General features: G+C 41.7%; 1 protein-coding gene across 4 annotated transcripts in view; it reads left to right on the top strand.

The window, feature by feature from the left end:
• ralgps2 (Ral GEF with PH domain and SH3 binding motif 2) overlaps nt 1–24,970 on the top strand; it is a 436,511-nt gene that overhangs the window by 57,562 nt on the left and 353,979 nt on the right. For 3 of the 4 annotated variants that reach the window (XM_072573458.1, XM_072573455.1, XM_072573457.1), the window contains exon 2: nt 17,173–17,242. The exons of the other annotated variant lie outside the window; for it this stretch is intronic. In XM_072573458.1, coding sequence (XP_072429559.1) covers nt 17,213–17,242 — 30 coding nt within the window. In that variant the 5' untranslated portion in view covers nt 17,173–17,212. The remainder of the gene's footprint in view (nt 1–17,172; nt 17,243–24,970) is intronic. 4 annotated transcript variants of the gene reach the window in all.

Here is a 24,970-nt window from a genome sequence, read left to right as displayed (position 1 = left end):
CAACTTATCTGGTCCGTAAATGCCCTTTTACAGAAGGAAATCTGCCATCCTTCTCTGGTCTAGCCTTCATATGACTCCAGAATCACAGCAGTTGTTGATTCTTAACTGCCCTCTGGGTAATTAGGGATAAGCATTAAATGCTGGCCTAGCCAGAGACACCTACATCCTGTGAGTGAACCAAAAAAGGAGGAAGGTCTTAGGTCTGTTCAATTCCTGGAAAGAAGACCTGAACTGTTCCATTCATTAACAATCTCCTCTGCTTGGCTGAGCCCCCCGTCATATTGAAAACTTCTCTTTTAATTCCTCTCCCTTTCTTCAGATCAAAGATGGGTACCTGAATGCGTCTCAATTATGCCTGTCTCTTTGTGAGATATGTGGAATATTGCTTGTTCCAATCCTGCTCTGGCTTCTAGCCCCAAAATGTTTGTCCAGTATATCAATGACCTGTTTCACTCTCTTGTTTGGAATTGAGAAAATTTAACAATCTTGTTTCCAATTTCCACCCTGTCCTCTCCTTTATCTGGTCCATCTCTGACTCTTCCCTTCGCTTCCTGACATTTATTTCCATTTTTGAGATAGGATGGCTACTACAGGGAAACCTTGATTATCTGAATGAGATGGGCGGGCACTATTTCGTTCGGATAATTGATTATTCAGTTAATCGATTCAATGCCTTTTCTCTGGGGCTCAGGGTTTTGTATTAAGTCTGCTCCCTGTTCAGACTAGGCAGCAGCACTGTGTGCGTGAGGCCCCACCCCCTCAAACCCTATCCAACACCGCCACGCCCACACCCCAAACCCCATTCCAACACCACCTTCCCACCCCGATCCCGTCCAACACTGCCCTCTGACCCCCAACACTGCCCCCGCCTGCCCCCACTCCCATTCCCACCCTCACACCCCGTCCGCTGCCACCCGCATGTGCCTCCACCCCCGTGTCCTCTCTGGGGCAGCCGGACTGGACACCAACTAACACTAATACAAATAACACTAACTAATATACACACACACACACACACACACACACACACACACACACACCTTTTTACTGCAACGTTTTGACAGGTTCCACCTCTGCCCTGTAAAGGACAGTGCTGGAGAGATTATCTGGAGAAGGGGGGGTTTAGGGTACATGCCTGTGTAGAACCCCAGGGAAAGTGAAGGGTGGGAGAGAGAGTGGTGGAAGGTGAGTCATTTAGAGACGGTGCCTGTACTCCCATCAGTCCAGGACTGTTCTCAGCAGCACTTTTAATCACTAAATAAAAGATGCAGTCAGTGTTGGACACACGTCTTTGATGTCATGTTTGTGTCGGGACCTCGAGATCTCCTTCGGATAATCCGATTTTCGGATAATTAGTATACGGCTAATCGAGGTTCCCTTGTACTACAAAACCACCAACTCCTGCAGTTACCTGGGCTATTCAACCTCACTGCTCGCTTCCTGCAAAGACTCTTCCATTCTCCCAGTTTCCCTGTCTGTGTTGCATCTGTTCCCATGTTGCCACTTTCTGCAGGGGAGCCTTAGAATTATCCACCTTTTTCCTCAACCGAGGATTCCCCACCACCACAGTTGATTGGCCTTCAGCTGTGTCTGACCCACTCCCCGCACTTCTGCCCTCACCCCCTCTCTTATCTTCCACAACACCGTTTGGATCTCTGTGGTCCTCACTTTGCACCCCACCAGCATTAAAGGGTTGTTAGTACCATTTCTGCCACCACCAGACACACATTCCCCTTTCCTCCCCTCCCTTGTCAGCATTTCGTAAGGGCCATTCCCTCCAGGACACCCTGGTCCATTCCTCATTCATTTCCAACACCTCCCTGCTCCACCATGGCAACTTCTCTGGCACTTGCAAAAAGTGTAACACTTGCTTATTTACTTCCTCCCTCCCTCCCTCCCTCCCTCACAATCCAAAGTTCCAGATATGTCTTCCAGGTAAAGTAAAGTAGTGATTTACCTGCACTTCGCTCAATCCAGTTGACTGTACTTAGAGTCATGGAGATGATCAGCATGGAAACAGACCCTTCGGTCCAACCCGTCCATGCCGACCAGATATCCCAGCCCAATCTAGTCCCACCTGCAAGCACCCGGCCCATATCCCTCCAAACCTTTCCTATTCGTATACCCACCCAAATGCCTCTTAAATGTTGCAATTGTACCAGCCTCCACCACTTCCGTTGGCAGCTCATTCCATACCTGTACCACCCTCTGTGCGAAAATGTTGCCCCTTAGGTCTCTTTTATATCTTTCCCTTCTCACCCTAAACCTCTGCCTTCTAGTTCTGGACTCCTCAACCCCAGGGAAAAGACTTTGTCTATTTACCCTATCCATGCCCCTCATAATTTTGTAAACCTCTATAAGGTCACCCCTCAGCCTCCGACGCTCCAGGGAAAAGGACCCTAGCCTATTCAACCTCTCCTTATAGCTCAAGTTGTCCAACCCTGGCAACATCCTTGTAAATCGTTTCTGAACCCTTTCAAGTTTCACAACATCTTTCCGATAGGAAGGAGACCAGAATTGCACGCAATATTCCGACAGTTGCCTAACCAATGTCCTGTACAGCCACAACACGACCTCCCAACTCCTCTAATCAATACTCTGACCAATAAGGAAAAGCATACCAAACGCCTTCTTCACTATCTTACCTACCTGCGACTCCACTTTCAAGGAGCTATGAACTTGAACTCCAAGGTCTTTGTTCAGCAACACTCCCTAGGACCTTAATAGTAAGTGTATAAGTCCTGCTAAGACTTGCTTTCCCAAAATGCAGCACCTCGCATTTATTTGAATTAAACTCCCATCTGCCACTTCTCTGCCCATTGGCCCATCTGGTCAAGAGCCTGTTGTAATCTGGGGTAATCCTCTTCACTGTCCACTACACCTCCAATTTTGGTATCATCTGCATTGTTCTCTCCTCTCTCTCTGGACTTATCAGCTTACTCATTTTTGCTCGCCTATCCCTACCTCCTGTCTTCAGCATAATACCTGTATGCCACTTCTTCCAAGTTATTATCACTTCTGGGTTTTTCTTTGAATTTTAATTTTGTTCAGTTAAATGGCATAAGTATTGCTTGTGAACTTTTTGCTATCCCCTTGTAGAACTGCACTGAAACTGTAATGCTCACAGCCTTTGCCAGAACTCTTTACTGTTTTCGTCCAACACAGCCAGTGACTTTCCCAATTATTTTTCCCACCAGGAGTAACTTCTGAGACCTGACTCCAATATTTAGCTGCCCTCTAATTCCTAGATCATCTTACTGAGCTCTCAGTGCAGAGCCATCAGCTGCTCTTAACCCTTCACAGAATTTGTGTAGGACAGTTGCCCTCCCAGCTGTGCAGCTATCTGTAGCACGCCTAATGTGGAGTCTGTTTTGCTCTTTCACACCCTCACTCACTGACAGTCTCAAATGCCTGTGCTTTTTAACTCATTCAGTGACCTTGAAATGTCATGAGTGATCTACTGAAAACCTTGCAATAAACCTTCTTCTTATTGCTGAATTCCATGCAATACTTTGGAACTGTCAAATGTAGCTTCCTTGGAACAAAGCTTGCCAGAATGTTAAATGTGATTTTCTGATTATCAGACTGTTGTTCCAGAGTATATAGGGTTTAAGCCTGGGGACCTTGCAGAATCCCCATCAAACCAACTCAAAAGAAATGGCCAGCAGAATTGAAGATTCTGCTGGGCAATTCTCATAAGCCTGGAATTCTCCATTTAAATTGGAGACTTCAGAGTGGTATGATGAAATTAACTAACTACTTGGTTTAATTCCTGAGTATCTATTTAATGGACCCCATACATAGCTCTCACACCCTCAACTTAATCCACATCTTGATCCAGAATCCCCTGCCCCCACTCCGCACCTGACCGTCATCCTACCCTAGATACGGCATCACCTACATCTTTTTTGCTACCTTGCACTGTGGCTCCCTTGCCACCTAAAATGGTACTGTACTCCTTGCCCTTTTGGCATCCTGCGCATCTGGAAGCCTATCCAGCTGACATCCAATCCTCGTTCATCGGGTGTCATGCATTCTGGCACCCTATTTACCCTACTCCATACACTCATATCAACCTATCCCAAACCCACCCTACTTACCCGGCAGTCTACTCACCTCGTACTATTACATTACACTTATATTTAGCCACATTGACAGCTGTCTGTGATTCTGGACCTTTAAATTTCAGAATATGGCAACTGACTGCTGTGAGAAGGGGGCATTGTTTTTCTTCCTTTGATAGTTCTGTACTATGAAAAAGCTATTAGAATGAGAGTACGTCTTCATTTTTCTAAAGAGGTCCTGATGAGAGTCTCCGCAGAAATATGGAGTCCACTCATTTCGTAAAAAAAAAGGGGCATGAGATTGCTGCTACTTGAAAAATTCAGTCCAATCAACAACAGATTCCATCACAAATTATATTGAATTTCTTCTGTGTTGTTTTATAATTGAGGTGCAATTTTCAGAAAAATAGACATAATTCAATATTTCATGAAAGATACATTTGAAAGTAGTTGCTGATTTGTTTCCAATATACATTCTTCATGCATTCTTATTGCTGCTTTGCGTTTAGAAATCAGTGCTGATTTTATATATGAGTGTAATCTCTAGGACTAGAAAGCACAAGTGTAAAATGCATATGAAAAGCGATAAATCATTAAATGTCTTCAGTGTATTTATACAGCAACAACTGATGATATAAAAGGAAGAAGCAAAGACTTTGATTTTATATTATGCTTTTCACAACCTCAATGTTTCAAAATTGTTCAGAATAAATTATAGGCAGTCCCCAGGTTGCAAGCGCATACTGTTTTTGAGTCTATTTGCAAGTCAATTTGTGCACAAATTGGAATACAATGCAAGACAATAAAAATGAATTAAATAATGTGTTTATTATCATATGTATTTAACAATAAGAGCAGTAAAATACAGTGAAAAGCTTTTCCAATGTCGTCATGATCCAGCGCCATTTTGAATAGTTTTCAGATAAGAAAAAAAAGTAAGAAAACATAACTTTGGGACTCCCATCAGTCCTGAGCCAGCTCATCATCATCAATGCCTGCACCGCCATCCCTCCTCCATTGCCTTGCCACCATCTACACCTGATCCAACCAATGTTGAAATGGCTACTCTTTAGGTGCCATCTTTCGCTACTGGGCGGATTTTTCTTTGCCCCCTATGTCAGACACACCAAGGTCAGAGTAATATCTCTCGCCGCCAGTCTCTCATCCTCAATGTTACTGTGATGCCCCCCTGCCACCACTTTGCTACCACAGCTTTGCCGTTACGAGTGCTGGGCCCAACCAAGTTGCTGATCCTCAGGTGCCATCTTTAGCCACTGGGTCTACCTTGCTTTCGTTGCTTCTGCTGATTTAGCAGCATCGATTCCAATGCCAGGTCCAGTGCTCACCTGGGATTATTAAGTACTCACTGTTGCCACAAGCTTCACGTTGGGGCCCACTCGAATCTGTGTTAAAATAATTGCTTGTAGGCAAAGAAAATGTTTGTATATCCGATTATACCCTGTGTGGGATTGCAGTCGCAAGTGCGAGTGTCCATAAATGGATGTTTGTAAGTCAGGGACCCCTTGTAATTTTTTTGAAATATTGTTGCAATATAGGGAATATGACAGCAAGTACAGAAATATATACATGGCAAACTCTGACGGCAATAATGAAGTAACTAATTGATTGTAGGTCATTGATTTAGTCATCTGATTAAGGATAATTTTTAGCCAGGATACTGGAAAAATTTATTTTGAATAGTGCTCTGGTATATTTTATAACCTTCTGAGAATGTATGCAGGACCTCTGTTTAATGTCTCATCTGAAAGACTGCACCTCCAATAATGCAGCTGTCATTAGAACTACAGATTTGTGACTCAAATGAGAGTGCTGTTGAGACAAATTATTCTTCATTAACCCTGAAAAGTGGTGGAGGGAAAGGCAACCTGCCATTAATATTATTTCTTGATGTATAATTAGATCATTCTGAACTGTGCTTTGAAAAACCACTTCCTTCTCTGATGCCAGTGAATAAAATTATCACTGAAAACTCTGTGTATCTCAAATTTTATGTAAAAACCATCTTTGACTTTGTTTTCTACTGCTGATCTACCATCTTTAAATCATTAAACTCCAGGATAATCCTAACTACAGTCACTTGTTTTGTGGAATGTCCTCTACTATGCAAGTGAGTGGATTGCAAAGCTCCAAAAATCAAGATAAATAGAGGCTTCTGTGCTTAAGTGGTTATTTGAACAATGTTTGGTGATGTGTTCTGTTGATGGACTTAAGGCTCAAGAAGGACTGCTCGGTTGATAGGTTTTAGCAAATAATATTAATAAAAAACTATTTTTTCTCTTACACCCATCATCTTCTGGTGTGGCTTTTCAAAACTTGATGTTATGACTGCCACTTTAGTTGCCCTGCCATAGGCCATTTGAGGCAGTTTGAATTCCACTAGTTTCCATTGAATTCCACTAGTTCTTTATGTCTTACGCAGAAATTACAGAACTTGCAGAGGAATCTGTGTTCTGGTACATGAATCACGTAGTTACTTTGCAGGTGCAAAAACTAATTCAGAAGGCAAATGGAATATTAACATTTGTATTTCAAGGGAAATGAAATATAGAAGCTTCATTGCAGCTGCACAGGGCCTGGGTGGGATCATATTTGGAGTACTATATACATCTTTGATCCTCCTTATTTGATAAATACCTTAGAAGCAGTTTGGAGAGGGTTCATTTAACTTGTTCCTGAAAGGGTCTATCTTATTAAGAAACATTGAACAGTAAGCACATACCCATTGGAGTTTAGAAGAATAAGAGATGATCTTAATGAAATTTGTATGATCATGAGGGGACTTGATTGGTAAGATAGTGGAAGACCAGAGGTAAGGAGCCACAGTTTAAAACTGAGGTATCCTCATCTCAATCTTGGGAAAATGTTTTCTTCTTTCGAGAGACATTTGTCTAAGGAATTCTCTTTCCCAGAAAGTGGTGGAGGCTGGGTCATTAAATTTATTCATTTGTTCATGGGATGTTGGTGTTCCTGACTATACCCATGTTTATTATCTATCTCCAATTGTCTGGGAATTGATCCACAGGAGATGGGGGAAATACTAAACAAGTATTTTGCATCAGTATTTACTGTGGAAAAGGACATGGAAGGTATAGAATGTAGGGAAATAGATGGTGATCTCTTGAAAAATGTCCATAGTGCAGAGGAGGAAGTGCTGGATGTCTAGAAATGCATAAAAATGGATAAATCCCCAGGACCTGATCAGGTGTACTTTTGAAGCTAGGGAAGTGATTGCTGGGCCTCTTACTGAGTTATTTGTATCATCAATAGTCATAGGTGAGGTGCCTGAAGACTGGAGGTTGGCTAACGGTGGCACAGTGGTTAGCACTGCTGCCTCACAGCGCCGGAGACCCGGGTTCAATTCCCGCCTCAGGCGACTGACTGTGTGGAGTTTGCATGTTCTCCCCGTGTCTGCGTGGGTTTCCTCCGGGTGCTCCGGTTTCCTCCCACAGTCCAAAGATGTGCAGGTCAGGTGAATTGGCTATGCTAAATTGCCCGTAGTGTCAGGTAAGGGGTAGATGTAGGGGTATGGGTGGGTACGCTTCGGCGGGGCGGTGTGGACTTGTTGGGCTGAAGGGCCTGTTTCCACACTGTAAGTAATCTAATCTAAAAAAAAAGAATAGTGATAAGGACAAGCCAGGGAACTATAGACCAGTGAGCCTGACGTCGATGGTGGGCAAGTTGTTGGAGGGAATCCTGAGGGACAGGATGTACATGTATTTGGAAAGGCAAGGACTGATTAGGTATAGTCAACATGGCTTTATGCGTGGGAAATCATGTCTCACAAACTTGATTGAGTTTTTTGAAGAAGTAACAAAGAGGATTGATGAGGGCAGAGCGGTGGATGTGATCTATATGGACTTCAATAAGGCATTCGACAAGGTTCCCCAGGGGAGACTGGTTAGTAAGGTTAGATCTCATGGAATACAGGGAGAACTAGTCATTTGAATACAGAACTGGCTCAATGGAAGAAGACAGGGTGATGGTGGAGGGTTTTTTTCAGACTGGAGGCCTCTGACCAGTGGAGTGTCACAAGACAATGGACAATAGCTGCAGGAGTAGGCCATTCTGCCCTTCGAGCCTGCACTACCAACAAGGATCGGTGCTGGGTCTACTACTTTTCATAATTTATATAAATGATTTGGATGTGAGCATAAGTGTTATAGTTAGTAAGTTTGCAGATGATACCAAAATTGGAAGTGTAGTGGATGGCAGAGAAGGTTACCTCAGATTGCAACAGGATCTTGATCAGATGGGCCAATGGGCTGAAAAGTGGCAGATGGGGTTTAATTTAGATAAATGCGAGGTGCTGCGTTTTGGGAAAGCAAATCTTAGCAGGACTTATACACTTAATGGTAAGGTCCTAGGGAATGTAGCTGAACAAAGAGACCTTGGAGTGCAGGTTCATAGTCGCTTGAAAGTGGAATCGCAGGTAGATAGGATAGTGTAGAAAGAGTTTGGCATGCTTTCCTTTATTGGTCAGAGTATTGAGTACAGGAGTTGGGAGGTCATGCTGTAGCTGTACAGGACATTGGTTAGGCCACTGTTGGAATATTGCATGCATTTCTGGTCTCCCTCCTATTGGAAAGATGTGAAACTTGAAAGCATTCAGAAAGGATTTACAAGGATGTTGCCAGGTTTGGAGGATTTGAGCTATAGGGAGAGGTTGAGCAGTGAGTTTTGTGAAGATTTGTATCTTAGGTTGAGGTTTTGCATGTAGGTTTGCTTGCTGAGCTGCAAGGTTCATTTCCAGACATTACGTTACCCTACTAGATAACACCTTCAGTGGGCCTCAGGCGAAGCAATGTTGAAAGTTCCTGCTTTCTATTTATGTGTTTGGGTTTCTTTGGGTTGGTGATGTTATTTCCTGTGGTGAAGTCATTTCCTGTTCCTTTTCTCAGTGGGTGGCAAATGGGGTGTAACTCAATGTGTTTGTTGATAGAGTTCCGTTTGGAATGCCATGCTTCTAGGAATTCTCATGCGTGCCTTTGTTTGGCTTGTTCTAGGATGGATGTGATTCCCAGTCGAAGTAGTGTCCTTCCTCATCTGTATGTGAGGATACTAGTGAGAGAGGATCATGTCTTTTTGTGGATAGACATGACCCTCTGTCACTAGTATCCTCACATATAGATGAGGAAGGCAACCACTTCGATTGGAATAACCCATCCATCCTAGGACAAGCCAAACAAAGACACGCACAAGAATTCCTAGAAGCATGGCATTCCAACCGGAACTCTATCCACAAACACATCGAGTTACACCCCATCTACCACCCACTGAGAAAAGGAACAGGAAGTAACTTCACCACAGGAAATGACATCACCAACCCAAAGAAACCCAAACACAAATAGAAAGCAGGATCTTTCAGCATTGCTTTGCCTGAGGCCCACTGAAGGCATTACCTAGTAGGGTAATGTAACGTCAGGAAATGAACCTTGCAGCTTAGCGAGCATACCTACATCCAAAAGAGGTTGAATAGGCTAGGAGGCTGAGGGGTGACCTTTTTAGAGGTTATAAAATCATGAGGGGCATGGATAGGATAAATAGACAAGGGCTTTTCCCTGTGGTGGGGGAGTCCAGAACTAGAGGGCATAGGTTTAGGGTGAGCGGGGAAAGATATAAAAATAAACCCAAGGGGCAGCTTTTTCATGCAGAGGGTGGTACCTGTATGGAATGAGCTGCCAGAGGAAGTGGTGGTGGCTGGTACAATTGCAACATCTGGATGGGTATATGAATAGGAAGGGTTTGGAGGGATGTGGGCCCAGGTGCTGGCAAATGGGACTAGATTGGTTTGGGATATCTGGTCAGCATGGACGAGTTGGACTGAAGGGTCTGTTTCCATGCTGTACATCTCTATGACTCTCTGACACTATGATTGGCTTGAAAGGCTATTTCAGAGAGCAGTTACGAAACACCATATTGGTGTGGGCTCTGCAGTCATGTGGAGGCCAAACCAGGTAAGGATGGCAGATTTTGTTCCCTGGAGGACATCAATGAACTAGATGGGCTTTTACAACACTTGACAGTTGCTACACATCACCACTAGGATAGCTTTTTAAAATTGCAGATTTTACTATATTCAAATTTCATCTGCTAGACAAGCAAACTAGGAAAATGAAATTGAGACCATAACTAGATCAGTGAATATCAGGGCACTCCAGAAGGGCTGAATAGCCTGTTGCTGTACTTTTATCCTCTGCTTGGTGTTCCTCACATTTGTGTAGTATACTGGACTAGCTGTATACAGTTGGACTCCTGCTATATCATTTGAGTTTCACACTGACTGTTTAATTCTTCTGTCCAGACTCTAGAATTGGTTCTAGTGTTTTGCTTCTGCTCATCATGTTTGCGCTGACCACGATGCCATTCTAAACTAATTTCATCTTCCTAAATGTGGTTTGTATCCCTCTATTCCTGACTGTTCATGTTTCTGTCTTTGAAACATTGCATATATACCTACCTACTTAGCTGGCAGCATGCTTCATGCAGCTATTGCCCTCTATGCAAAAACATGTCTCATACATCTCCTTTTAAACTTTCCCCCTCTCACCATAAACTATACTCCCTGGTAACCCTGGAAACAAGACTCCAGCTATCTATCCTATCCATCTCTCTCATCGTTATGTATTCTTCTATCAGGTGGCTTCTGGGTCTCTGATTCTATAGTGAAAATATGTGGAGATCTCAGTGTTGGACTGGAGTGGGCAAAGTCAGAAGCCACACAACACTAGGATAAAGTCCAACAGGTTTATTTGAAGTCTCAAAGCTTTTGGAGTGCTGCTCCTTCCGTCAGATGAAATAGAAGAAAGTACACAGGCGCAGACTTTATATGCAGAGAGATAATGGTAAGATAATTAGGTAATTAGGAGTATCAAAAAATAAATACACATAGTATGAGTGGAGTGTCAACAGGCTGAGTATCAAATCTTTGCAGGTGATCAAAAATGTCAATAGCTGAACAGCAAGTGAAGGGACCTATGATCCGATTAATTACAAAAAAAAAATCAAAAATAGGAAGGTGCTAGAGGCAAGCCAAATGGCTGGAATAACATGACAGATGTAACAGTCGTGTGACGAGGGTTTAACCAAAGTAACAGATAATCCAGAACTGTACTAACTAATGAAGGTAGAGAGGTAATATCAAGTTATCGAGGTGGTGGTGTCAAAACAAAACGGTAAGGAGATTTTACATACAACGGTATGGTGTGGTTATATGTAGAGTGACTTGAACCTAAGATCACAGTTGAGGCTGCCCTCATAGGTACGGAACTTGACTGTCATTTTCTGCTCAGCGATTCTGCGTTGTTGTGTATCTTGAAGGCTTCCTTGTTGGACACTTACCTGAAGGTCAAAGACTGAATGTTCTTAGTGTTCCCCAACTGCCTATCAGTTGTTCGACGATGTTCGGTCGTCTGTTGTTGTAACATCTGCACAATCTCGCTGATGTTCCATGCCTCCGAGCATCCTTTCCTGCAGCATATGAGGTAAACAATGTGGGCTGAGTCATATGAGCACATACCATTCATGTGGTGGATGGTGTTCCCACATGTGATGGTAGTATCCGTGTTGATGATCTGATGTCTTGCGGAGGTTGCTGTGGCAGGATCGTGTGGTGTTGTGGTCGCTGTTCTCCTTAAATATTTTTCGTCTCACCTTAAAAATATACCCCCTAATTTTGAAATTCCCCATATAGGGAAAAGACATCTGCCATTCACCTTATCTATACCAGTCATGATTTTATAAACCTCTAAGGTCACTTCTCAACCTACTATGCTCCAGTGGAAAGACTTCCAGCCTATCCAGCCTCTCCTTATAACTCAAAACTCTCCATTCCCAGCAACATCCTGGTAAATGTCTTCTGAACCCTCATGTTTATCAACATCTATCCGATGACAGGGTGACCAGAACTGGACACAGTACTCCAGAAGATTGGCTAGCTAACAGGAAACACAGTTGGTATTGAATTTTTTTTCCCCCAGTTGTCAAGATGTCATGAGTTGTTTGTCACAGGGATCAATGTTAGAATGACATATTTTTGTAATTTATATAAATGTCAGATGAAGGAATGGAAGGTATCATTATTAAATTTGCTGATGACTCTAACTAGAAAAGTAAATTGTAAGAGCTAAGAAGTTACAAAAGGATAGAAAATGGTTAAGTGAGTGGACTAAGATCTTACAAATGGAGTATGATATGGGGAAAGTGTAAAACTATACTTTTGGCAAGAGGAATATAGAAGTATATTATCCAAAGAGTGAGTGATTGCAGAGCTCTCAGTTGCAGAGGGACATTGATGTTCTTGTGCACGAATTGTAAAAGGCTGCAGGTACAGCAAAGAATTAAGATCAATAGAATGTTCTTGTTTATTGTGAGGGAAATGGAGTACAAAAATATGGAGGTTATGCTTCATTATGTAATGTACTGGTGAGACCACATTTAGAGTATTGTTTACAGTTTTGCTGTCCTTTTTAGAAATGTAAAAACAGTTCAGAGAATGTTTTTGACTAGAATGGGTGGGTTGTCTTATAACAAAAGAATCTAGGGTAATTTTGGCTAGAATTTACAAGACTGAAGGGTGACCAGCTTGAATTGTCTTTTGGGGTCTTGACAGGGTGAGAATGGAAAAGACGCTTCCTCTTGCAGGAGAATCTAGAACAAGGGGGCACCGTGAGAAAGTAACCCATTTAACAGAGGAGGTTAATTTTTTTTCCCAGAGTTGAGTCTTTGGAATTCTGTTCTTCATAATGTGATTGAAGCAGATTCCTTGAATATTTTTACACAGGAACAGATGTAATCTTGGTAAGCAAGGGGTAGGTGGAAATGTGGAGTTATCAGAGCAGTCTTAATTATTGAATCGCAGGGCAAGCTCAAGGGGCAATTAACTTACAAACTAAGAAACAAATTAGGTTAAGTTTGATATCTGAATTTGAGGGTCTCTGTTTCATGGCTCTTCTATTGACAATTATCATACATCTTTTCTGTGATTAATGGGTATAGCCATTGTGTTGTAGTATTGGAATATTGACTGCATAATCTGTTCTTAAGTTTGACATTTTGGTGCCACCCAGACCTGACTCCACCTCTATGGATGTTTCTGAAATTGGTTTGGATTCTCACAGCAGAAAATTAATTGTTTGTTTGAATTTTACTGCCTTGAGATCATCAACCTCTTTTATCAACTAAGGGATTGGCCGACACCTGCCAAGCAATACCAAGCCATGTAATTGAAAGTCAAAAGATATTCAAGACTTATGCCTGTCTGCAAAGTGTATGGATGGGACACTCTGAATTTGGCTGTAAGTTATTTATCAGTAACCTGTGGACACAAGGAACAACAGTCTGAGAAATTCTCACATTCAAAGAAATGCACCTTTCTGTCATATCTGATTTGATTGATTTATTTTCATGTGTATCTTGTGACAAAATACAGCGATAAGTCACTCTCTGGCGCCATCTTGAACCACAGACAAATAAACCAAAACATTGAGTATAAGGGCAGAGAAATTAAGAAATAAACAAAGTGTTCAATTTTCCAGTTCTTTCTGTGAAGTGCTCCATCATGAGCCATGGGCCTGGTGGCTAGGCAGGAGTCCCCTTTGCTGCACCACCACTGGGGAATGAAAATCATCACTCTTTGTCATCATCTCACCTCCAGTGATGTAACCAGTGCCATCTGGGTTATGTGATCAGAAAACCAGAATTAAAAAAAAACAGAAGTAAAGGAAACAAAGCCAAAATCATTGAGAGAAACGTCCAGGTATTGAAGTCTTATTTGAGTCATATTTCCATGCAGATACCTGGGCCAAGCCACAGCCTGGAATCTTGGGAGGAGTTGAATGCTTGCTGTTGCTGACGCTACTGCCTTTAATCTTCTGCTGCCACCAATAACAGCTATTCACCCTTCTATCCAGATCGTGAAGCACTCCTTTGTCTTTCTAACCATCTTCTTTCTCTCTTTGGACTCTCTCCCCACCTTTCATTTACTTCTTACCCCCTTCCTCCATCCAATCTTTTGCATATAAACTGACTAGCTCCCATCAGTTCTGAGGAAGGGTCACCAGATTTCTCTTCTCTTCTACCAGCTACCAGACCTGCTGATCTTTCCCAGCAACTTCTGCTTTTGTTTCTGTTTTACAGCATCCGCAGTTCTTTCGGTTTTTATTTAGGTGTGTCAAAAGTCTTTGTGGCCTTATCGACCTGCTAGTATTGATGTTTGTCCTTAACATGAAATGAATAGCAAATAATGTGGTTTATTTTTCTCATCTGAAATGATTTATTGATAAAGGATTGGTTCATTGTTTTTTCCTGGAAATGACTGATACCATGTCATGAATTAAAGACTTGGGTTTCAGGAAGTGAAATATTATCACCAAATTTACAGATGACAATAAAATAGATGGGAAAGTAAGTTGCAATGAAGAAATAAAAAAATTACAAATGGATATGAAATATATGGGTCAAAATTTGGTAGATGAAGTTAATGTGGTAGATGTGAGATTATCCATTTTGATCAGAGGAATAGAAAGGCAATTTATTATCTAAATGCAGAGAAACTTGAGTGCTTTGGTGCAGAGGGGTCTGGATGTCCTCATAGATGAATTGTAGGTGACTAGTACACATACTACAGATAGTAAGAAAGGCAAATAGACATTTGACATTTATTGCAAAAGAAATAGAGTATAAAAGCAGGCAAGTGTTGCTGCAACTATACAAGGCATTTGTTAGACTGCACTTGGAGGATTATGTAATCTTTGGTTCCCTTACTTGAGAAGTGATATAGTTGTTTTGGAAGCAGTTCAGAGCAGGTTCACTAGATTGATCCCAAAGATGAATGGTTTATCTTATGAGGAGAAATTGAGCACTTTAGCCCTATATTGTCTGAAGTTTAGAAGAATGAAAGGAGATCTAATGGTTATATAAGACAGTCAAGGGGTTTAACAAAGTAGATGTAGAAACAATGTTTCCTAACGTGGGGCAAACAAAAGTGGGAGGTCAGCTTTTGGAGAAGGAATTGCAGATTTAAAACAGAGACGAGGCTAAATACTTAAAGGGTCTTGAACTTTGGAATTCACTATCCCAAAGTATGGTGAATGCTGAGACACTGAATAAATTTAAGGAGGTAGATGGTCAGATTTTTAATTAGAAATGGTTGAAGTTGAGTTGAGGCTGAGATGAGATCAATTGTGATCGTACAAAATGGTCGAGCAGGCTTGAGAGTAAATTGCCTACTCCTGCTCCTAGTTCTTATGAAACATTGTGAAAATGCTGTATAAGGGTGTGAAAAATTGAAAAAAGGAAAGTTAGGATGGGAATGTGACCATGAAAGACTGATGATTGACAGTCATAATGAAATCTGTCAAGCAAGACTTGTCATTAGATTACTCTGTATATCATTACCTGAGCAACATAACACCTTGCATCAAAAAGTTCCTTTCCATTTCCTTTGTAGTTCTCGATGTCTATTTCTTGAATTCATAGGCCACTTATTCAAAGTGGTTTGATGTGCTGCCGAGCACTTCACTCATGTGCTTATTGCAGTTAGCATAGCAAGTTTAAATGGAGATAATACATCTGAGTTCAGCATTTGCTATGTTTAACCAGCAGGTGGAGTGTTTAAACGTTTCAACATTTGTACAATAAGTAGAGTCATAGCGATGTACAGCATGGAAACAGACCCTCGGTCCAACGAGTCCATGTCAACCAGTTATCCCAACCCAACCTAGTCCCACCTGCCAGCACCCGGCCCATATCCCTCCAAACCCTTCCTATTCATATACCCATTCAAATGCCTTTTAAATGTTGCAATTGTTCCAACCTCCACCACTTCCTCTGGCAGCTCATTCCACACATGTACCACCCTCTGCATGGAAAAGTTACCCCTTAGGTCCCTTTTGTATCCTTCCCCCTCACCTTAACCTCTGCCGTCTAGTTCTGGACTCTCCCAACCCAGGGAAAAGCCTTTGTCTATTTATCCTATCCATGCCCCTCATAATTTTGTAAACCTCTAAAAGGTCATCCCTTAGCCTCCGACGCTCCAGGGAAAACAGCCCCAGCCTGTTTAGCCTCTTCCCTATAGCTCAAATCCTCCAACCGTGGCAACATCCTTGTAAATCTTTTCTGAATCCTTTCAAGTTTCACAATATCCTTCCGATAGGAAGGAGACCAGAATTGCATGCAATATTCCGACAGTGGCATACCAATGTCCTGTACAGCAGCAACATGACCTCCCAACTCCTGTACTCAATACTCTGACTGATAAAGGAAAACATACCAAACTCCTCCACTATCCTATCTACCTGCGACTCCACTTTCAAGGAGCTATGAACCAGCACTCCAAGGTCTCTTTGTTCAGCAACACTCACTAGGACCTTACCATTAAGTGTATAAGTCCTGCTAAGATTTGCTTCCCCAAAATGCAGCATCTCCCATTTATCTGAATTAAATTCCATCTGCCACCTCTCAGCCCATTGGTTCATCTGGTCCAGATCCTGTTGTAATCTGAGGTAGCCTTCTTTGCTGTCCACTAAACTTCCAATTTTGGTGTCATCTGCAAACTTACTAACTGTACCTCTTATGCTCGCATCCAAATCATTTATGTAAATGACAAAAAGTAGAGGACCCAGCACCGATCCTTGTGGCACTCCACCTTTAAACTCAGTTTGTATCTTGAGTTCTATGTTCTATGGGTCTTGTGTAAAAAAAAATGACAGCAGAGCTTATGTATGACTAAAATGAAAGTAATTTGCCTTTTCCTAATGCACTGATGTTATTCTGAAGGTAGATGCCTAACATCTAAATTTTGACATATAAATTTTAGAGGATTACTTGAATTGGTTTGTACTTTCTAGATGCATTCCATTGTCATTTGTTCCATTAGTAGATTCACATTAAGCAGACAGCATTATGAAAGGTTAATAATTTGAATCAAGACTTTTTCTTAATCCATCTTTGCTAAAAAGAACACTAAATTATTGAAACATTTGTGGTTTCCTGTTCTATTGTACCCAACTTCTCACTTATTTTAGGTGAATTCATGTTTATGTTAAAACCCATCAATGTTTTCTCATTATAGACTATTTAATTATTTCAGATTGTTATGAATGCTGTTCTTTTTGGAACTGATCACATGAATGGATCTTGATGTCATCTGCCATTTTTTTGTAAGTATCTTTCTACCTGTTAGTGTAGACAGCGATATTCCAAAAGAGAATGCAGCGCAAGTCAATTGACTTCCTCCCTATTGTGAATTTTAATGATCATTTTCATGTAACAAGTATCAAGTGGGTTTAATCATGTCAGCTAATTTGGCATGTATGGTATACATCAAACATCTTGTTAAGGTTTTCTTGTGTACCTTTGTCAAATGCCTTCAGAAAACCCAAACTAATTACAATCAGTGCCTTTGTAATTTAATTACTTTTAAAAAAGATTCAAGAGGATTTGTTGAATGAAATGTGTTAAAAATTCCATATTGACTATCATGATTAGAGGACTAGAGTAATATTTTGACAGGGACTTTTGACTAATCTTCCAACTTCTGATAGTTTGACTTGTAATTTCTAAATTCATGAATGTTTTTTGATTTTTGAGATTATTGCTGCGAATATTTGGAGTTGTGTGAAAGTCCTAAACCCAATTCACCAAGTGTAGCTGAGAATAACAGCAATTGTTGGCTGATTTAGCCTGTAATTCAGGAGGTTCATATGCCAGATTGGTTGCACTGTACAGTGACCATTCCAAGTGACAGGCTCAGAAACAAAAATTGCTGGAAAAACTCAGCACGTCTGGTAACATCTGTTGAGGGAAATCAGTTAACATTTTGGGATGAGTGACCCTTCCTCAGACTAGTTGGCCAATGAACCCCGGGTCCCGAGGGATGGGTTTCTGCTGATTGGCACTGGCTACACCCCCTGTTTCAATATCCTACAAATAACTATTTCCTACTTATGTATGTACTCTTACAGCAAATGTAAACCGGCTCAGTTACAAGCTGAACTGGTTTCAGTAAATTAGCTGTTGATATAGCTATTGGCACGCATATGATTGTACAGCAAGTGCTACCCCATTGCAGAATCGCATCAAGCAGTGGACCTTTGTTTTAGATTTCAAAGTGTGGACTGATTGAATGTTGTCTGTACTCGTGCCTTTGGTTATTCATAATAGGCAATGATGTTGCCAATTGCTGAGATATATGGTCCTCCATACCTGGCATTGTTTTGGCACTGAAATTCATGTATAACATTGCTTGTTGTGTGTTGGGTGAAATGTTGTTTGGACTGGTTTCATTATTTTTATTAGTGAAAATTACCACTTGTATAGCCATTGGGCAGTAGCAATGCAAAATGACTTCCTTAATTTTTTGTTTCTTGATTCTTGAAACACTGTCCTTCCGGGATAAGATTTGTTTGGATGACTGGTTGACAAGTTGACTTTGATTGGCTGCAATGTTGTCTATTGAATAACTTGTTGTGATTGTTTGAAAATTGGCATTCAGTGTTTGTCTTTTGAGTGCAGGACAAAAGGCTCTGACAACGGACTTCAACAGTATTTAAGTTGTTTACTATCAAGTGACAGTTAAATGATTTTGACATTTCCTGATTCTTTAATACTTTTACATGATCTAACTAAGCTTTAGTTAAGCTATTTCTGTGTTGATGTTTAAGATCGGTGAAAGCTCTAATGATAGTCATCGATCTACTGTAACTTGTTTCACTTAGATAAGATTACTTGCAGTGTGGAAACAGGCCCTTCGGCCCAACAAGTCCACACCGACCCACCGAAGCACAACCCACCAATACCCCTACCTAACCTAACACCTTTACCTAACACTATGGGCAATTTAGCATGACCAATTCACCTGACCTGACATCTTTGGACTGTGGGAGGAAACCAGAGCACCCGGAGGAGACCCACGCAGACACTGGGAGAATGTGCAAACTCCACACAGTCAGTTGCCTGAGTCGGGAATTGAACCCAGGTCTCTGGCACTGTGAGGCAGCAGTGCTAACCACTGTGCCACCGTGCCGCCCACTATCTCTGTATAGATGCTCTCTGACGAGCATTTTCAGTTTTCAGTTCACATTTCCAGAATCTGAGGGTTTTGCTTTGATAGTTAATTTTGAATATTGTATCTGCTATACATGCAGTTTTTTTTGAGAAAAGCAGGTTAGACTGTCTTGCTACAACATTTGATTCTCACTACGTTGCATTGACAAAACTCTGCTTGCACATATTTTTTAACATTGATCATTGTTTCTCATATTTATTGGGATACACTTCTATATCATCTAGAAAACTCTTAAAAATACTGTATTGTTAGAATTCTTTGTTCTGAATTTTATTTTCGTGGAAACTTTTCTGTGATCTATAAAGATGGACTCAACATTTCTTTGTTATTTTTGACTTTGCCTGAATTACAGTATGAAAATGATCATCATGGTTATCACCAAAACCCTGTTGAGTTTTGAAATATTTTCTAAGCAATCTGCTCAGTGATGTTATAAACCCCCACCCCCCCCCCCCCCCCCCCCAAAACCCCCAGAATAGGTGGGACTTGACCCTAGGTATCTGGCTCCTAGAGGTATGGACACTGCCACTGTACCACAAAATTCCTGTTGTTAATCTCCTCTAGAATACAAGGACTAAATGATTAGTGAAGCTACCTGATTCAGTAATGCAACTTTCCCAACCCACTTGTTTGATTTTTGGTACATAGAAAACAGGAGCAGGAGTAGGCCATTTTATCCTTAAATCTGTTCCACTATGCATTGTTGCAGCGATAATCCATTTGGCCCTTCAAGTCTGCTCCACTATTCATTATGAACATGGCTGATCATACAACTCAATAGTTTACCTGCTTCACCCCCATTTACTTTGATCCCTTTGGCCCCAAATACTATATCCCATTCCTCCTTGAAATAATGCAATATTTTTGCTCTGACTGCTGTCTATGGTAGCAAATTCAAAAGGCTCACCACTCTCTAGGTGAAGAAATTTCTTCTCACCTCAGTCTTAAATGGTATACCTCTTATCCTTCGACTATGACCTTTGGTTCTAGGCTCCTCCGCCAATGGGAACACACGCACACGCACATGCGCGCGCACGAACACCTTCCTCAGACATGGAGACAAATCCAGATATGGTCTCACCAAGGCAGCAAGACATCCCTGTGTCTTTATTTGGATCCTCTTGTTTTGAAGACTATTATATCATTTGCCGTCTTTGGCTACTGAAGTTATGTCATGTTTGTATAATTTTACTTTGAAACTGGCAAAGTAGCACCAACAACAGAATGTATTGCAGATTTTAATTGCTAAATTAGTTTACTAAATAATTCACACACCTAATTAATACTAATCTACTTGCTATCTTCAATTTGATGTGTGTGGGGGCTGGGTCTTTCCTTGAAACCCCTATATTATTATACCTTTTCTATTTTTAGGTGACTGAAAAATTTTCCTTGCTTAATGTGGTCATGCTTCTTTGAACTTGCTTGCAAAATATTTATAATACCCACTATTTTATATTTTATAATCTGTACGCATTATCCTCTACAGTCTTGACCCATTGTCAGTTAGTAGTAATATTGCAGCCCATCAGAATGGTACAATTGCTTGTTGATTCAGAGTCCTAGAGTCATAGAGATGTACAGCATGGAAACAGACCCTTCGGTCCAACCCGTCCATGCCGACCAGATATCCCAACCCAATCTAGTCCCACCTGCCAGCACCTGGCCCATATCCCTCCAAACCCTTCCTATTCATATATCCATCCAAATGCCTCTTAAATGTTGCAATTGTATCAGCCTCCACCACATCCTCTGGCAGCTCGTTCCATACACGTACCACCCTCTGTTTGAAAAAGGTGCCCCTCAGGTCTCTTTTATATTTTTCCCCTCTCAACCTAAACCTATGCCGTCTAGTTCTGGACACCCTGACCCCAGGGAAAAGACTTTGCTATTTATCCTATCAATGCCCCTCATAATTTTGTAAACCTCTACAAGGTCTCCCCTCAGCCTCCGACACTCCAGGGAAAACAGCCCCAGCATGTTCAGCCTCTCCGTGTAGCTCAGATCCTCCAACCCTTGCAACATCCTTGTAAATCTTTTCTGAACCCTTTCAAGTTTCACAACATCTTTCCGATAGGAAGGAGACCAGAATTGCACGCAATATTCCAGCAGTGGCCTAACCAATGTCCTGTACAACCACAACATGACCCTCCAACTCCTCTAATCAATACTCTGACCAATAAAGGAAAGCATACCAAACGCCGCCTTCACTACCCTATCTACCTGCGACTCCACTTTCAAGGAGCTATGAACCTGCACTCCAAGGTCTCTTTGTTCAGCAACACTCCCTAGGACCATACTATTAAGTGTATAAGTCCTGCTAAGATTTGCTTTCCCAAAGTGCAACACCTCGCATTTATCTGAATTAAATTCCATCTGCCACTTCTTAGCCTATTGGTTCATCTGGTCCAGATCCTGTTGTAATCTGAGGTAACCCTCTTCACTGTCCACTACACCTCCAACTTTGGTGTCATCTGCAAACTTACTAACTGTACCTCTTATGCTCGCATCCAAATCATTTATGTAAATGACAAAAAGTAGAGAGCCCAGCACCGATCCTTGTGGCACTCCACTGGTCACAGGCCTCCAGTCTGAAAAACAACTCTCCACCACCACCCTCCGTCTTCTACCTTTGAGCCAGTTCTGTATCCAAATGGCTAGTTCTCCCTCTATTGCGTGAGATCTAACCTTGCTAATCAGTCTCCCATGGGGAACTTTGTCGAACGCCTTACTGAAGTCCATATAGATCACATCTACTGCTCTGCCCTCATCAATCTTCTTTGTTACTTCTTCAAAAACTCAAATCACGTTTGTGAGACATGATTTCCCACGCACAAAGCCATGTTGACTATCCCGAATCAGTCCTCGCCTTTCCAAATACACGTACATCCTGTCCCTCAGGATTCCCTCCAACAACTTGCCCACCACCGAGGTCAGGCTCACTGGTCTGTAGTTCCCCGGCTTGTCTTTACCTGCCTTCTTAAACAGTGGCACCATACTTGCCAACTTGCAATCTTCCGACACCTCACCCGTGACTATCGATGACACAAATATCTCAGCAAGAGGCCCAGCAATCACTTCTCCAGCTTCCCACAGTGTTCTCGGGTACACCTGACCAGGTCCTGGGGATTTATCCACCTTTAACCATTTCAAGACGTCCAGCATTTCCTCCTCTGTAATCTGGACATTTTGCAAGGTGTCACCATCTATTTCCCTACAGTCTACATCTTCCATATCCTTTTCCACAGTAAATACTGATGCAAAATATTCATTTAGTATCTCCCCCATTTTCTGTGGCTCCACACAAAGACCGTCTTGCTGATCTTTGAGGGGCCCTATTCTCTCCCTAGTTACCCTTTTGTCCTTAATATATTTGTAAAAACCCTTTGGATTCTCCTTAATTCTATTTGCCAAGGCTATCTCATATCCCCGTTTTGGCTTCCTGATTTCTCTTTTAAGTATACTCCTACTTTCTTTATTCTCTTCTAAGGATTCACTCGATCTATTCTGTCTATAGTTGACATATGCTTCCTTCTTTTTCTTAACCAAACCCTCAAGTTCTTTAGTCATCCAGCATTCCTACCAGCCTTCCCTTTCACCCTGACAGGAATATACTTTCTCTGGATTCTTATCTCATTTCTGAAGGCTTCCCATTTTCCAGCCATCCCTTTACCTGTGAATGTCTGCCTCCAATCAGCTTTTGAAAGTTCTTGCCTAATTGGCCTTTCTCCAATTTAGAACTTCAACTTTTAGATCTGGTCTATCCTTTTCCATCACTATTTTAAAACAAATAGAATTATGGTCGCTGGCCCCAAAGTGCTCCCCCAATGACACCTCAGTCACCCGCCCTGCCTTATTTCCCAAGAGTAGGTCAAGTTTTGCACCTTCTCTAGTAGGTACATCCACATACTGAATCAGAAAATTGTCTTGTACACACTTAAGAAATTCCTCTTCATCTAAACCTTTAACACTATGGCAGTCCCAGTCGATGTTTGGAAAGTTAAAATCCCCTACCATAACTACCCTATTATTCTTAGAGATAGATGAGATCTCCTTACAAGTTTGTTTTTCAATTTCCCTCTGACTATTGGGGGGTCTATAATACAATCCCAATAAGGTGATCATCCCTTTCTTATTTCTCAGTTCCACCCAAATAACTTCCCTGGTTGCATTTCCGCGAATATCCTCCCTCCGCACAGCTGTAATGCTATCCCTTATCAAAACTGCCACTCCCCCTCCTCTCTTGCCTCCCTTTCTATCCTTCCTGTAGCATTTGTATCCTGGATCGTTAAGCTGCTAGTTCTGCCCATCCCTGAGCCATGTTTCTGTAATTGCTATGATATCCCAGTCCCATGTTCCTAACCATGCCCTGAGTTCATCTGCCTTCCCTGTTAGGCCCTTTGCATTGAAATAAATGCAGTTTATTTGTCCTACCTTGTCCGTGCCTGCCCTGTCTGTTTAACTCACTTCTGTTCTCAGCTGTATCCGTCTCTTTCCTCACTATCTCCCTGGCCCCCCACCTTACTAGTCTAAATCCTCCCAAGCAGTTCTAGCAAGTTTCTCTGCCAGTATATTAGTCCCCTTCCAATTTAGGTGCAATCTGTCCTTCTTGTACAGGTCACTTCTATCCCAAAAGAGATTCCCATGATCCAAAAATGTGAGTTCTTCTCCCATACACCAACTCCTCAGCTATGCATCCATCTGCTCTATCCTCCTATTCCTGCCCTCACTAGCTTGTGGCACTGAGAGTAATCCAGATATTACTACCCTTGAGGATCTCCTTTTTAAATTTCTGCCTAACTCTTTGTAGTCTCCCTTCAGATTCTCAACCTTTTCCCTTCCAATGTTGTTGGTTCCAATGTGGACAATGACCTCCTGCTGGCCCCTCTCCCCCGTGAGAACATTCTGCACCCTCTCTGACTCATCCTTGATTCTGGCACCAGGGAAACAACACACCATTCTGCTTTTTCTCTGCTGGCCACAGAAACGTCTGTTGTGCCTCTGACTACAGAATCCCCTAACACAATTGATGTCTTGGAAGCCGATGTACCTCTCGTTGCATTAGAGGACATGGTGAGGACAGTGCAGGAGAGAGAGAGAGAGGACCTCTGCACAGTTACTGCCTTTGCTGTTTGAATTTATGTATTGCTGGTCATTGGAGTGCATCTGGGAAAATTAACAAACAGTGAAATTCACAACTAATCTCGAGGAACTGTTGGACGAAGTTCGCAGCACAGAATCAGATAAGTTAATTGTTGTTTTAAGTCTGTCCAAGAGAAAGGCTGCAGTAGTGAGTATAGTAGCATAGTGGATTCTTTCTTGATTGTGTTTTTGGAGATAAGTCTCTTGATTAAACTTAAAATATAAGTCATAGCTATTAATTTAACCTGGGGCAGTGTTTGTAGAGGAATAAGACGGTGTTATTTTCTGGGTCTGTAGATTGTGAAGGAGCAACAATGGCCTTTGCAGTGATATGTACTTCTTGTCAGATGTGGGAGTTTAAAAAGAGTAAGGGTTACTGTGGATTATATCTGCCATAAATGCTGTTGGATGCGAATCTTATCAGTTCGAGTCGATCGGAAAATGCTGTTTTGGAAAATGTAGGGGGTGATGGATTCTCAGGGGAATGTAGCACGAAAAGCGAAGTTTCTGAGGAGTTTTTGTTCAGATTGAAATGGGAAGATAAAATCTCCTGTATTTAATTCATTTCTATGACAGTTTATTTTCAACTAGTTGTCAACACCATTTTTAATTTGCTTCTTTCCTCATTGCTCCACTTATGTTAATACCTGTGATTTTGACCACTGTTGTATACTCATTC

The sequence above is a fragment of the Chiloscyllium punctatum genome, chromosome 7 (assembly GCF_047496795.1).
Source record: "Chiloscyllium punctatum isolate Juve2018m chromosome 7, sChiPun1.3, whole genome shotgun sequence".
Taxonomy (NCBI): domain Eukaryota; kingdom Metazoa; phylum Chordata; class Chondrichthyes; order Orectolobiformes; family Hemiscylliidae; genus Chiloscyllium; species Chiloscyllium punctatum.
Note: the sequence above shows the minus strand (reverse complement) of the source record. Positions and strands in the feature narration are given on the sequence as shown.